Below are 13,613 nucleotides of genomic sequence, written 5' to 3'. Positions count from 1 at the left end.
GTACTTGAAACTGAGGATTGATAAGGGGATAAGGGAGTCAGTAGGCTGGAAAAGGCAGGAAGTGGGGACCACTAGGGGAGGAGTGGGAGGAAACAGGGCCAGAGACCACTGTGCTTGCAGAGGAATCTGGACCTCTGGATTTTTGGATCTGCAGGGTCTTGGAAGTCTGAGAAGGGGCTTGTAGTTGCAGGGGTGAGGATGAGAGGGAGGTCTGCCTTCAGATGCCTTAGTTGGAGAAAGTAAGTCCCAAGGGGAGAAACCCAGATGTAGGACCAGCCCTAGTCTTCAGGTGTAACCCTGGGTACAGCCAGAGGGCAGAGTATAAGAGTGCCAAGGTATTAAAATGCCCCTGAAGTGCTTAACTTCTGGTTCTGGATACCTCTTCCCAGACCTCAGTTTCTTCAGGCTGATTTCTTGAGTCTAAAGCCCTAGAGGTCAATAGACAAATAACCAGTAGATTGAAAATATTTGAGGGGATCAGATCAGATCTTGCTTGTTTCCTGGCACACACAATGTTTACTGAATACGTGGATGAACATTACTGGGCTTCTCAGGCAGAACAGAGAGACATTGGTTTCCGCTTTGCATTAGATGGAGCACTGGGTGTAAGGACAGAGTTGGTCTGGGGAGCTGGAGTGGAATGAGGTTAGAAACTGGGGGTCCAGGTGTGAAGGAAGAAGGTTGGGTAGGGATGAGGAGGACCAAGCTGGGGAGCTTTGAAGAGATGATCCATTCCATGGAGAGCAGGAACTAAGACTGCAGCAGAATGAAAAAAAGCAAAAAAACCAAAAATCTTAGACAGCTGGTTCCCTCCAAGACACGAGCATCTCAACATTTCATCAAGTTTTTTCATCTATAAAATAGGATCACATTGCCTGCCCTCAACTGGCTGTGAGGATTACACAACAATCAATTAATAGTGGCCTTCATGGGCTTCTTTTTCATGATTATTTGCTTTCTTTTCTGATTTCCCAGAGCAGTGATTACCTTCACCACATATTCTGGCATACCCTGTTCTCCAAAATGTTTCTCTGATGTCATATCCTCAGCAAAATTGCAAACTCCTTGAGAGCAGAGGTGGTGTCACCTCTTTCTCCCTCAGAGGAGATGGCCCAGCTTTCACTTCCCTACCAAACATGTAGCTAGCGGCAGGTCTATGAGAGATGCAAAGATAAGTAAGACTTGGCCCCCTTTTTCAGGGGCCAGATGCCTCCTTGATATCGCCATCTGGACACACCCTCAAATATCATAGTTTAAATATGGTAAACAGAGAACTTCTCTCCCCTGAACTGTGCCCCCATCCTGCTCTGTTTTGTTTTAGTGAATGACACTCAAGTCATCCAGGTCAAAAACCTGGATGTAGCCTTCACCCTCTTTCTCTTGATCATTTCCGAATCTTTGCACAAGTTGTTTCCTCTTCTTGAACAACTCCCCTTCCTACCTCCACTCCCTCCCTCCCCCCCCCAATTTACTCTTTCTTCAGGTCTCAGTATAGATGAGATTCTGGACATGTCTTCCAGGAGTCCATTCCTGACTTCCAAGACTAGAGTAGATGCTACTCCTAGCTATACCTGCACCATCCTGTGTGTCACGGAGGTTAATCACATAGCTTCTAAACTCAAACTAGGCTGCCTGGGTTCAAGCCCCAGCTCTCCCCCTTTTCTGGCTGTGTGAACTTGGCTCTATGCCTCAGATTCCTCATCTGTAAGGTGGAGATAACAATACTGTACCTCTTTCATAAAGTTATGAAGATTAACTGCCTGACACACAGTTCTAAATGAGATAATTAGTCATTACTACTACCCAACTTATCAGCCTCACACTGTGAGACCCAAGAGAGCGGGAGCTTTTTTCACCAAAGTATTCCTTAACGGCTTTGAATAAAGAATGAATGAACCCTGCTCACTGGCTCTGGTCAGAGCCAGGTTAGTGAAAGAAAACTGTGTATTTATCGCCATAAGGAGTTATGGGTATCTGCCAAATACTAGAGAGCAAGAGTCTGGAACTTGTGAGACAGAAAGGATTTTCTGCCTCCTGGCTTCCTCCCGCGGGTTACAGGACTGCATTTAATCCAATGAGTGGGCAAGACTTCCATCTGGTGGTCGAATCGGGAATTTCTGCTTGGAGGTGGGTCTAAAACGACTTTTTTTTTTTTTTGCATACTTTGTGTATTTTCACTTTAGATTTCTAGTTCAAGAAGTTCTATATCATAATGTATTAAGCCTTGTTTCTCTCTCCACCCCCTCCTAGATCTTGCCTCTTTCCTTGAGTTCCCTCCGGCTCGGTACTGTTGGGTTCCCTTGAGTTGCAGGTAAACCTTGGGAGGTCTCTTTCAGGAGCTTCAGACTTCCAGCTGCCCTAGACCCAGTCCCGAGGAGGGGACCCTGATGGCTTTACTGAAAAGGAATTTGGAGAGATGTGGACATTTAGATCCTTCCTCATCACAACACTAGCTAACCAGGGTTTAGGGCCCCGCCCACTGCCCTGGTCTCCCAGGCAACTGTCTTCCTGCCAAGGGTGCCCCTCTCCCGGTGTTACCCAGGCAACCTTCAGGCCCGCCTCCTTCAAGGTCCTGACTGGTTCATAGCAAATGTGGGTTGGGGTGTAAGGGAGGCACTGAGCTTTGAAGGGTGTGAGCTGCTGGGAGAGAAGCAGGGATGAGGTTTCAAGAGCTGCTGTAGGCAAGAGGTGCTTGTGTAGCCCTGGGTAGAGGGTCCCTTATGTTACATCCTCAAGAAAAGGAACTGCAGGTCTCAGGTGCTGGTCACCAGGGTTCGAGGCCAGAGACACCTGGACCACTTTCAGGGCTGCAGACCCCAGCAAAGGGGAGCCACTGTGAGGAGGAGGGGCTCCTGCTATCCTGCACTGCTACCATGCACTGAAACTGCCTTGTCCATCAGAGCTGGGCTTAGTGGGCAGTAACTCATGACCTCTAATCCCATCTCTTCTTGCTTCGTCCTCCTAAAGACCCTGTTACTAGGGTCAGTGGACTCATTCCCTGGCACTGCAGGTCTTTCCAAGGAGGGGAAAGGCTGGGCCATTGAGAAGCAGCTGGGAAGCGGGGCTTCCCTAGGAGGGGCTTTCCCCTCCTGGCCCTCCCAGCAGGAGCCTCAGGGAATGTGGTGTGGGGAGGCTATTCTGGGCTGGGGAGAGTATGTTTGTGGAATGGGTCCCTCCCAGGTCCCTGCCCACAAACCCTGAAGCCCTCAGAGAGAACCTCCCTGTGTAATTACCATCCTCTCCTACACCACTATTCTAAACCCTATAATTATCCTGCCTGTATTGCCTGGCAGGCCTGTTAACCTCTTTAACCCCGAGGCCCTCTAGGAGAAGTTGGAGGTTGGGAAGAGGGAGCCAAAGACTTAGTGTTTTGGAGGGAGGGGGTGGAGATGGGTGGGATACAAGTGGGGAACCCTGAGAATCACTAGGACTCACATCTTCCTCCAGCGCCCCTGCCCCCATCCGCTCCCCCTACTTTCTCAGGGCAGGCCCAGCCCTCTCAGTCCTCGGGTGTGCCCTCTTTCTACCTTCACTCTTGGTCTCCCCAGGCCTGCCCACCTCTTCCTGTCTTTCTTTCCTATTGCTCCTTCTCCAGGCCCGTGGTGGGGTCCTGCTGGGGGCGGTGGCCAAGGCTGGCCCCATGGCCCAACTATGCTGGCAGGAGGCACCACTATTCCAGCTGTTGGTCAAAGAAAAGGAGGGGTCTGAGCACAAAGTCTGCTTCTGCAGGGACTTCAGACCCGTGGTAGATGTGCTGACCCAGCCTCAAGGAACAGAAACCTGGGCTAACCAGCCCGCCCCGCATTGCCTCTTTCTCCTTTCTCGCAGATTCATTTCTTTTTTATTAAAGATTTTTTTTTTTTGATGTGGACCATTTTTTCAAAGTCTTCATTGAACTTGTTACAATATTGCTTCTGTTCCACGTTTTGGTTTTTGGCCGCGAGGCATGTGGGATCCCAGCTCCCCGACCAGGGATGGAGCCCGCACCCCCTGCCCTGGAAGGCAAAGTCTGGACTGCCAGGGAAGTCCCTCTCCCAGATTCTTGTCTGCTCCCTCTCAGGAGAAACCTTAGTCATGCTGACTCTCAGGTGGAGACCACTGCACTCCCGAGCAGGTCCTGGTCCAGAACCACACAGCAGCCGAGCTCCCGGTCCAGGTGGTTCATGGAAGGCCAGGGGCTGCAGCTGCCTGTCCTGCCCAGTCACCAGCTGGGCATCTGGATTGATCCTGTTGTAACAGTGACACGGGCTGGGGGGAGGCTGGGACGGGAGTCAGGCAAGGGTAGGGAGGAGAAGGGGCCAGAGGTCATGGGCTGGGCGCCGCAGGAGCAGTGAAAGGAATGGGTAAGAATGGGGGCGAGAGCTGAGGATCCAGCCTGGCAGCGGGGTGGGGGTGGGGGTGGGGGTGGGGGTGGGGGGGGTGGGGGTGGGGCTGGAACTCTGGGCCAAGGCCAAGTTGAGTAGGAGGAGCTAAAGGAGGCTGGGTTGTCTCTCCCAACCCTTTCCTTGGCCATCTCAAGTGGGGTGGCATCCAGATATTTCTCAAAGTGAAATCATCTTAATTCCCATGAGTCTAAAAACAGGGTATGATCAAGACTTTATCATTCTTAAGGTAACAAAATTGATCCCCTTCATTCTCTTCTGACCCTCTCACAACTGCCCTGTGAGGTGAGGAAGGGAGTAGTCTCCCTCCTGCCTAAGTGGGAGAAAGCTGAGGCTCAGGGAGGGCGAGAGTTTAGTCCAAGTCACCCACTCACGTGGGGCAGAACATGTCTCTCACCAAGGCTTCTGACCTCAGGGCGCTGCTTGCTGACGGCAAACATGGTGCACCCAGCACTGGAGCTGGTGTGTCAAGACCCTGTTTCTCATCTGCAGGTGGTGCCTGAGTCAGTGGCTTCATCTCTCTGAGCCTTACTTTCCTCACAGTGAGGAGGTAAGCTGACTTTGGCAATGATGATGTTCTCCTGGGTACCACGGCGCGCTGACCTAGTCTTGCCCAGAGTCGGAGTTGGCCGCACAGTGACTGGAGGCCCCTCTCTATGCCCACAGACTCCAACAATCAGAACATCTCCAACCTTGCCCTTGTTTTGATCTAACCCTGCCATCTGGGAGCTGCCATCAAGCACCCATGCCTCCCTCATATCCAAAGCTGGGCCTCTGGATTGAAATCTCAGGCCCCCAATTCAGACCCAACCTCTTGACCTTAAGTCCCAGCATCACCCTTCCTACCTTCCCTAGTGAAGAGATGCACCCTTTTCCTTTCTCTCTCCCATCCCTGTCTCCTCCCCTTCTTTCTCTCCACCCCCTCCTTCATGTCTGTTTCCCCTCTCCTATCCCCCAACCTCTCCCTTGTCTTCCACCCTCCTCTATTTGCTCCTGTATCTCTGTGCCCCTCTCCAACCCTCCTCAACTCTTCCCTCTCTTTCCTCCTCTCCTTCCCCATGCCTCCTGGCTCCTCTACCATGCTCCCCTGCCCCCAAGGGCTTCTGCAGGTAGAAGTTCCCAGTTCACTGGGGCCTCTACTACCAGGGTGCCTGCGTCTTATCTCTGAGCCGGCCCCTCCCAGTGGGGCTCAGGCAGGGGTCCTGCTGAGTGGAGGGGAGAAGGTGTCTGCAGCAGGCGCTGGACTCTGTACGGATCTGAGCTTTGGGAGGCCTTGGGCGCTGGCTACAAGCTACTGTGTGTTGCACTGGGTCTGGCCGATGCCTACATGCTCTCAGATGGCACCACCCTTGCTTGGGACACCTGAGGCCCCCATGCCCTGCTGCTGGCCCTGGTTGGAGAGCTAGAGGGCAGCCTGGCTCTGCTGCGTGGGCAGGGGACAAGCCCACTCCAGCTCACCCACCACCAGCCAGTGCCAGGCGCTGAAGGTACAGAAGCCTGAGCTAATCAGGTGGCTTGGTGGCATTTCTGGACACTAGCACTTGGAGTTGGTGCTGAAAGCTCTGAAGGATGTGATGTGAAGGCCAAGTCTGAGGTCAGCCTCCTCCCCACTCAGAGGTACACAGGGTTCTATGCCTACTTCCCAGGCTAGCGGGGTAGGCCATTCTTTTTAAAAAAATTGTGTTAGGGACATAGAGAACAGACTGGTGGTTGCCAAGGGGGAGGGGGTCGGGGGAGGAATGGAGTGCGAGGTTGGGGTTAGCAGATGTAAGCTTTTTTTTTTTCACTTTTTTTTTTTTGGCCTCATCGAGGCATGTGGGATCTTACTTCCCCGACCAGGGATCAAACCCGTGCCCCCTGCAGTGGAAGCACAAAGTCCTAACCACTGGACGGCCAGGGAATTCCCCAAGCTTTTATATATAGAATGGATAAACAACAAGGTCCTACTGTATAGCACAGGGAACTACATTCAATATCTTATGATAAACCATAATGGAAAAGAATATAAAAAAAGAATGTATATATATGTATAACTGAATCACTTTGCTGTACAGCAGTAATTAACACAACTTTGTAAGTCAACTATACTTCAATAAAAAATTGTGTTAAATAAAATATAAAAAAAATTATGTATACATAACACAAAATTTACCCTTTTAACCATTTTTCAAGTGTTCAGCGGCTCTAAGTATATTCACGTGTTGTGCAACTGTCACTACCATCCACCTCCAGAACTTTTCCATCTTCCTAAACAGAAACTGCATCCCTAGTGGAAAAATAACTCCCTATTCCTCCCAGCCCCCGGCAGCCACCACACTACTCTCTGTCTCTATGAAGGTGACCAGGCATGGACTTTTCTTGCCCTCTCCCTTGCAGCTCCACACAGGTCTGTTCTCCGGGGTTTCCCTGGCCCCATCCTTTCCTATCTTCCTTGGCCCCATTCTTTCTCTCCCATTGCGTGACCAAGCTGCTGCAGTACTCTGCACTGGCCACAGTTTGCTCCCTGCCCTCCCCCTGGCGTTCCTCTAGGAGGGTCCCATTCTCCTGACCTTCACCTCAGCTCCACTCCTGCCTACCTGGATGCCTCCACTCCCCGCTCAGCAGGTGCTTGGGATCCTGCCCTGACATTGCTCTGGAAAAGGCCGCCCCAGCCAGTGGCCTTCTCTGTCATCTCACCTTTCTTTACTATTTGGTGCTTCTGGCCACTGTCCCCTCCTCCTGTCATGGACTTCTCTTTTCTCTTGGCCTCTGAGAGAGAGAGGAAAAAGCACGGGCTTTGGAACCCCCAGAGATATGGGTTCAAATCCTAACACTGCCCTTTACCTGCTTGCACTCTGGGCACATCACTCCCTGTCTCTGAGCCTCAGTTTCCTTATCTCTAAAACAGGACAAATCATACGGACCTCACCGGGTTGTCATGAGGATTAAATGAACTCATGGCTCTGAGTGCCCAGCACAGTGCCTGGCAGAGTGCAGGGGTCCAGCTCTGCAACTTCCTTTCCCTTTCAGCTCCTTTACTCCCCCATGTTCCTTAAACATAAGGGTTTCCCAAAACTCTGTCTCTGTTTTCTTCTCTTGCTCTGGCCTTCACCCATCTATGGATTTAGATATCACTTTTTTTATATATATATATATTTTTAAAATTTTATTTATTTTTGGCTGCGCTGGGTCTTTGTTGCTGCGTGTGGGCTTTCTCTAGTTGCGGCGAGCGGGGGCTACTCTTCGTTGCGGTGCGTGGGCTTCTCACTGCGGTGGCTTCTCTTGTTGCGGAGCACGGGCTCTAGGCGCACAGGCTTCAGTAGTTGTGGCACGCGGGCTTCAGTAGTTGTGGCTCGCGGGCTCTAGGGCGCAGGCTGAGTAGTTGTGGCGCACGGGCTTAGTTGCTCCGCGGCATGTGGGATCTTCCCGGGCCAGGGATCGAACCTGTGTCCCCTGCATTGGCAGGCGGATTCTTAACCACTGCGCCACCAGGGAAGTCCTAGAAATCACTTTTTATCTCCAGTCTGACTACGCCTCCCTCCCGAGTTTCACATCCCCAATTCCAGGTGGGACATCTCCACGCAGCTGCCCCTCGTGTGCCTCCTGCCTTGGGTGACAACCACCTCTCCCCTGGGCGTCCAGGTTTGGAAACTCTGAGTCATCTCAGACTCTTCCCACTTCCTCTCCTGCTCCCACAGGTAAGCAGTCACCCCATTCTTTGATCTTCCCTCTGAAGGGCCTTTCCAAGGATTTTCCCCTCCTTTCCCTGGTTCTGGCCTTCATCAGCTCTCCCTTGGACCATGATGTGCCAGCTACCCTCCAGGCACTCATCCTTCCTTTCACGGTAGGGCCAATCCCAAGAGAGTTCACTCTCTCCCCTCTGCCTCTAGAACACACCCCACACAGCCACTAGGTTCTCAACAGTCCTGTCACCCAGACTGTCTTCTTTTTTTGCTTCATCTATTGTTTTATGAAGTATTCCAAAATAAATTACAGACAGGACATCTCACCCTTAAATATTTTAGTATGCATCTTTAAAAAATAATTTTCCTATATAATCATACTATCCTCACGGCTAACAAAATTATTTTCTCATGTCTAATCCTCAGTTTATATTCAGATTTGCCTAGCTGTTCCCAAAATGTCTTTCACAGTCAGTTTGTTCAGGCAAAGATTCAGTCAAAGACCAAGCATTATACTTGGTGGTTAGGTAGCTAAAGTTTCTCCATCTTGACTTCAGACCACCTTCCCCCACTTCCATCTGTCACCACATCCTTCCTCAGCCCTGTGAGCTGGCCAACCCCAATGTGTCATGGACTTTTTTTTTTTAATATTTATTTATTTATTTGTCTGCGCCGGGTCTTAGTTGCGCCATGCATGTGGGATCTAATTCCCTGATCAGGGATCGAACCCGGGTCCCCTGCATTGGGAGCTCGGAGTCTTAACCACTGGACCACCGAAGTCCCCATGGACTTTGAAAACTACTCCTTTTTTACACTTGGCCCTTTCCTTGTCCCTGGAACGGAGCGACTACCCTTTTATTGTCTAAGGTCACCTGGGAGCGCACCACCCACCTCTGTGAAATCCGTTCTTTTTCTTTCTTCTCTGGGGCAGAGGCACCACCTGTCCTTCCCTCTGAGCTCATCCAGCTGCCACCAGGGGTTTCTGCCTCTGTTCACAGTGTGGGCTCGGTTCTGCCTGCTGGCAGAGGACAGGGCCACCAATTGCCTCACCTCGCTGGCCCTGCGCCCGGCACGTGCCTGGCAGAAACAGATGAATACTCCTTTCTTCAGCATCTTTGCTCCTCCTCCACAGCCTGCCTGCCGTGATAACTGGGAAGCAAAGTCCAGAAGGGGCTTGGTGTGTCTTGCTGGAAGATTGTGATCCTGGAAACTGGTTCTCAGCCCAACCCAGATCTCCTTCCTTCTGCTCTTACAGTTTCCTTCCTTGTGTACACGTACCGAAGGCTCAGGAAACACCAGAAGAACGTAAGGGGTGGGGTCCAGGCCAGGGGGGCAGGGGTGTGGTGGTTGGTTCTGTCCTTTGCTTGTTCACACAGCTCCTTCTGGGACCACCATGGCCCACAGGGAGGGAGGCAGCTTGAGACCACCCCCTCACCTTCCAGTCCTCTCCTGGCCTTGCCCTCTCGGCTGTCCGCTAGGATGGGATGGGGAAATCCAGGGGATATATGCCATGCCCGCCTTAGTGTCCTCCCCACGCCTCCACCGTTAACAGGCTGATCCAGGAGGGGTGGGAGCTGACCTCAGCAATCCTCTCCCAGAGGGAGGGACCTGACTCTGACGTGCCATGATTGGGTGGAATGGTGCTGGGAAGGGCTTCCTCCACTTCTCGGCTCACTACTCAGGAGCCCTAGAAAATGGAGAAGGGACTAAGAGAGAGGGACAGGAACACCCACTCTAGGACGCTGGGGGACTCCCAGGGTGTGAGGCTGGGGACTTTCTGAAAGTTTATTCTGCCCCTACCCGATTCCAGAGAGCCAGCAGCGCCCTCTGCTGACTCGGGGAAGGGGTGGAACGGAGTTGGAGCGAGAGGAAGGGAGTGGGCTCTGGGTGGAGGATGCAGGCCTCTTGAAGACCATCTTGTCACCTCGACTCAGCTCTGCCGCCCGGCCGGGCGCTCAGAGAGTAACTTCGGGCCGCTCATCCCTCCTTTGGCTCTCACACGTCTCCTCCGCTTCCCTGAGCCAGAGAGAACCTGGCGGCGCCGGGTCCCGCTCTCCTACCCCGAGGTAGCACCCTTCTGGCGGCGCCAGAAGGGCGCCAGGCACCCCGAGGTCCTGCCCTGGGCGTTCTCTCTTTGCGGGGGTGGGCGCTGTCTTACGGGTAGGGGCCACGTGGCCTCGACCGGGCTGGGGGCTCGGCCTTCCCCACGCGGGCTGGGTGACTCAGGCCGCAGCTGTTCCCGCGTCACATGAGGGAGGCTGGGGCCACTCGGCGGGGGAGGGGGCTGTGGCTGGAGCCGGGGCGGGGCCGTGCGCCGGGCGGGGCCAGAGCCGGGGGGCGCAGCTAGAGAGCCCCTGAACCGCGGCGAGAGAGCAGCGCACAGCTTCGGGGAGCCAAGGTGAGGCCGCGGGGCTCGCGCCGGTTTCCGCGTGGGGTGGGGAGGGGCTTGCCCCGGGCCTCCGAAGAGCCGCCGCGCTCCCCGCCGCTCCCGAGGCCCTTGCAACTTTGCAAAGTTCCGGAGGCCCGGGGCGGGGGGGCGCCGGCCGCGCTTCTGTTTGGCGGTGGTTAGAACCCAGGGGAAAGGGCCTGGGGGTCGGGCTGGGGCTGAGGACTGTTTTTCGTGACTAGTTGGGTGGGGAGGGGTTGTTTAACGCCTGGGGGCTGGAGGGCCGAGGTTGGGCGTCCGGCCCCGGCCCCTGCCGGCGCCCTGGGTTGGGTCCCAGGCCTCGGAGGCGGCGGGGCGGGGTCCGGGCTGGGCGGCGGGCGCCCCCGCCCCTCTCCTGCGGGGAGAAGAGGGGGCTGGGAGACGTGGATCTGACCGCGGGTTTCCGGGTGGGAGGGGCCGGGAATGGGGGCCCCGCAGGGAAGGTTTCGAGGGCCGGCAGGGAGCTCGGAAGCCGAGATCCCCCCTCGACCGGTTCTGATCCCCCTGCCGTCCCCTCTGCCCCAGGCCAGGCAGCCATGGCGGTGGAAGGAGGAATGAAATGTGTCAAGTTCTTGCTCTACGTTCTTCTGTTGGCCTTTTGCGTGAGTGGGGAGCGGGGACGGTGAGGGCGCGCTGGCAGGGTGCGGGGAGATCTGGCTCCGGAGTGGTGAGGGCTGAGGGGCCAGGAATGAAGGCAGCTGGGGACCAGATGTGGAAGGAAAGCACGGGGAACGACCGAGGCCAGCGCGGCCGTCCTCTCCTCCTCCAGCTTTTAGGAACCTCTGAGGCTGGTTTGGACTGACAGTGGCCGGCCACCCTCCCCGTAACCCCTCCGGGCCCTTCCTGTCTGGTGACCCAATCTCTTGTGATATGGGGCAGTGGGGCAACCAGCCAACCGCCTGATGCTATCGCCACCCTCCTCTCACCCCCTCCACTCCCTCATTTCTCGCCATTCCCTCATCACCCCTCCCCGCTGCTTGGGGTGGGTAAGGGCTCTGCCCACCTCAATTGCTCCTGTCCTGGGCTCCTGGCTGGAGAGGCTACTGTTTGTCCAGGAGGGGGCAGGCTACTTTTACCCCCTTTTCCTCCTCCCTTCTCCTCCCTGGCCTAGTTGGCCTGAGGAACCCTAGTCACGGCTGATGAGGATGTGGTGGGCATTGGAGGATAGTGAGAGAGCAGTTCTGGGAGCCCTAGAGGCCCATAGGAAGAGGCTCAAAGGAAGCACTACTCTTTGTTAGGATTATGTGCCTTGGGGTCAAGGCTTTCTGGGAACTTCTCTTTTTGCTTTTGGTGAGGAGCTGCTTGAAGGAAGGCGTGGTTCCTCCTGACTGCCTTCTCCCAGAGAGCCTTGAACAATTTCCCAGCCCTCACTGTGGGGCAAGGACGCGTCCTCCTTGTCCCCCGTAGTCAAAAGTTTCCTGGAGCTGTGAGAATCGGTCTCTCTGGCGCGCGGTTCCGCCTGTGTCCTGGGTGCACCCGCCACCCTCCACCGTGGAGGGCTGATGGGTTGTGGGTCTTCTGAATCCTGACCTGCCCTCCTCCCAGGCCTTTGCAGTGGGGCTGATCGCCGTGGGCATAGGGGCCCAGCTCGTCCTGAATCAGACCATCACCCCGGGGGCCACCCCTGGCTCCCTGTTGCCCGTGGTCATCATCGCAGTGGGTGCCTTCCTCTTCCTGGTGGCCTTCGTGGGCTGCTGTGGAGCCTGCAAGGAGAACTACTGTCTTATGATCACGGTGAGTGGGTGCGGGCCAGCCTGGGTGCCTGGGACTGCGGAAGGGCATTTCTCTGGAGGGGGCTTGTCAGGGTGGGTGGGTGAGGGAAACCTTGGTGAATGTTCCCGAGACCAGCAGGCCCCTCTCACCCAGACTCCAAACGTGACTCCCGTCCTTTGCATCTGCAGTTTGCCATCTTCCTGTCCCTTATCATGCTGGTGGAGGTGGCTGCAGCCATTGCTGGCTATGTGTTTAGAGACAAGGTAAGCAGGGAGTAAGGGGAGGGCCTTGCCTCAGAGGTCTGGATACTCTGGGACCCAGGTGCCCTGAATTCTGGCCTCAACAGTGCTCCTCCCTACTCCCAGGTGATATCAGAATTTAATAAGGATTTCCGGCAGCAGATGCAGAATTATCCCAAAAACAACCACACAGCATTGATCCTGGACAGGATGCAGGAAGACGTGAGTGGGGTTGCTGGGAGCAGGGGTAATGGGGGAGGGAGATTCTCATCTCCATGTTGAAGATGGAGGTTCACCTAACAGCCTTTCCCCCCATATCTTTCCGCAGTTTAAGTGCTGCGGGGCGGCTAACTACACAGACTGGGAGAAGATCCTGATCGTGACCAAGCGAGTCCCTGACTCCTGCTGTGTCAATGTCACTCAGGGCTGTGGGATTAATTTCAACGTGGAGGATATCCATACTGAGGTAGGGAGGGGGCTGAGATAGTAGGGGACTTGGGGAAGCTGGGAAATGTTTCAGGAGGAAAGAGGGACCCGGGGTGGAGGTGGAGAGGGTTGGGGCTCTGGGAAGTTGGGCGTCAGGGATGGGGAGGGAATTTGGGAATGCTAGGGGTGGGGTGAAAGGTACAGAGGGTGGGGGAGAGACAGGGGGTCCAAGGAAGGTGGGTGGGAAGTTTCTGATGGTGTCTTGTGTGCCTGCCACCCTTCAGGGCTGTGTGGAGAAGATCGGGGGCTGGCTGAGGAACAAAATGGTGGTGGTGGCTGCAGCAGCCCTGGGCATTGCCTTTGTGGAGGTGAGAGATGCCCTTGAGCATCTGGGATCTAGGGGCAGTGGGAGGGTGCTGAGCAGGAGGTGCTGGCCTGGGGAGGGGAGCCCTGGTTGTGTTTGGGGTCTCTTGGGTGGGTCCTGGGTACCTTGCCTTCCTGACTCCTCTTCACCCCCATCTCTGTCTTTCTTTCTAGGTCCTGGGTATCATCTTTGCCTGCTGCCTTGTGAAGAGCATCCGAAGTGGCTATGAGGTGATGTAGGGGGTCTAGTCTCTTCAGCCCCCTCATCCAGGGGAGTGGGTAGTATACTCCAGGTTTTTCAATTAAACGGATTATTTTTTCAGACCGAAAAGAGAGAGAGTCTCAGTTTGTCTTAAAGAGTGATACTTTATCCCTTCCCCCTCCTCATCCATGTTCCTCTCCT

General features: G+C 54.7%; 1 protein-coding gene across 1 annotated transcript; it reads left to right on the top strand.

Moving 5' to 3' along the window:
• The first annotated feature begins 10,338 nt into the window (after positions 1–10,338).
• Positions 10,339–13,541, top strand: CD63 (CD63 molecule). Its single transcript, XM_059936100.1, has 8 exons — positions 10,339–10,442; positions 10,995–11,071; positions 12,015–12,203; positions 12,371–12,445; positions 12,548–12,643; positions 12,750–12,887; positions 13,132–13,215; positions 13,385–13,541. Exons 2-8 carry the CDS (start codon positions 11,006–11,008, stop codon positions 13,448–13,450), a joined length of 714 nt encoding a protein of 237 aa, XP_059792083.1. The 5' UTR covers positions 10,339–10,442; positions 10,995–11,005; the 3' UTR covers positions 13,451–13,541.
• The last annotated feature ends 72 nt before the right edge of the window (positions 13,542–13,613 follow it).

Source organism: Balaenoptera ricei, chromosome 10, assembly GCF_028023285.1.
Source record: "Balaenoptera ricei isolate mBalRic1 chromosome 10, mBalRic1.hap2, whole genome shotgun sequence".
In the NCBI taxonomy this organism is placed as follows: domain Eukaryota; kingdom Metazoa; phylum Chordata; class Mammalia; order Artiodactyla; family Balaenopteridae; genus Balaenoptera; species Balaenoptera ricei.
The sequence above is the reverse complement of the archived record's forward strand: the minus strand, read 5'-3'. Positions and strand labels throughout refer to the sequence as shown.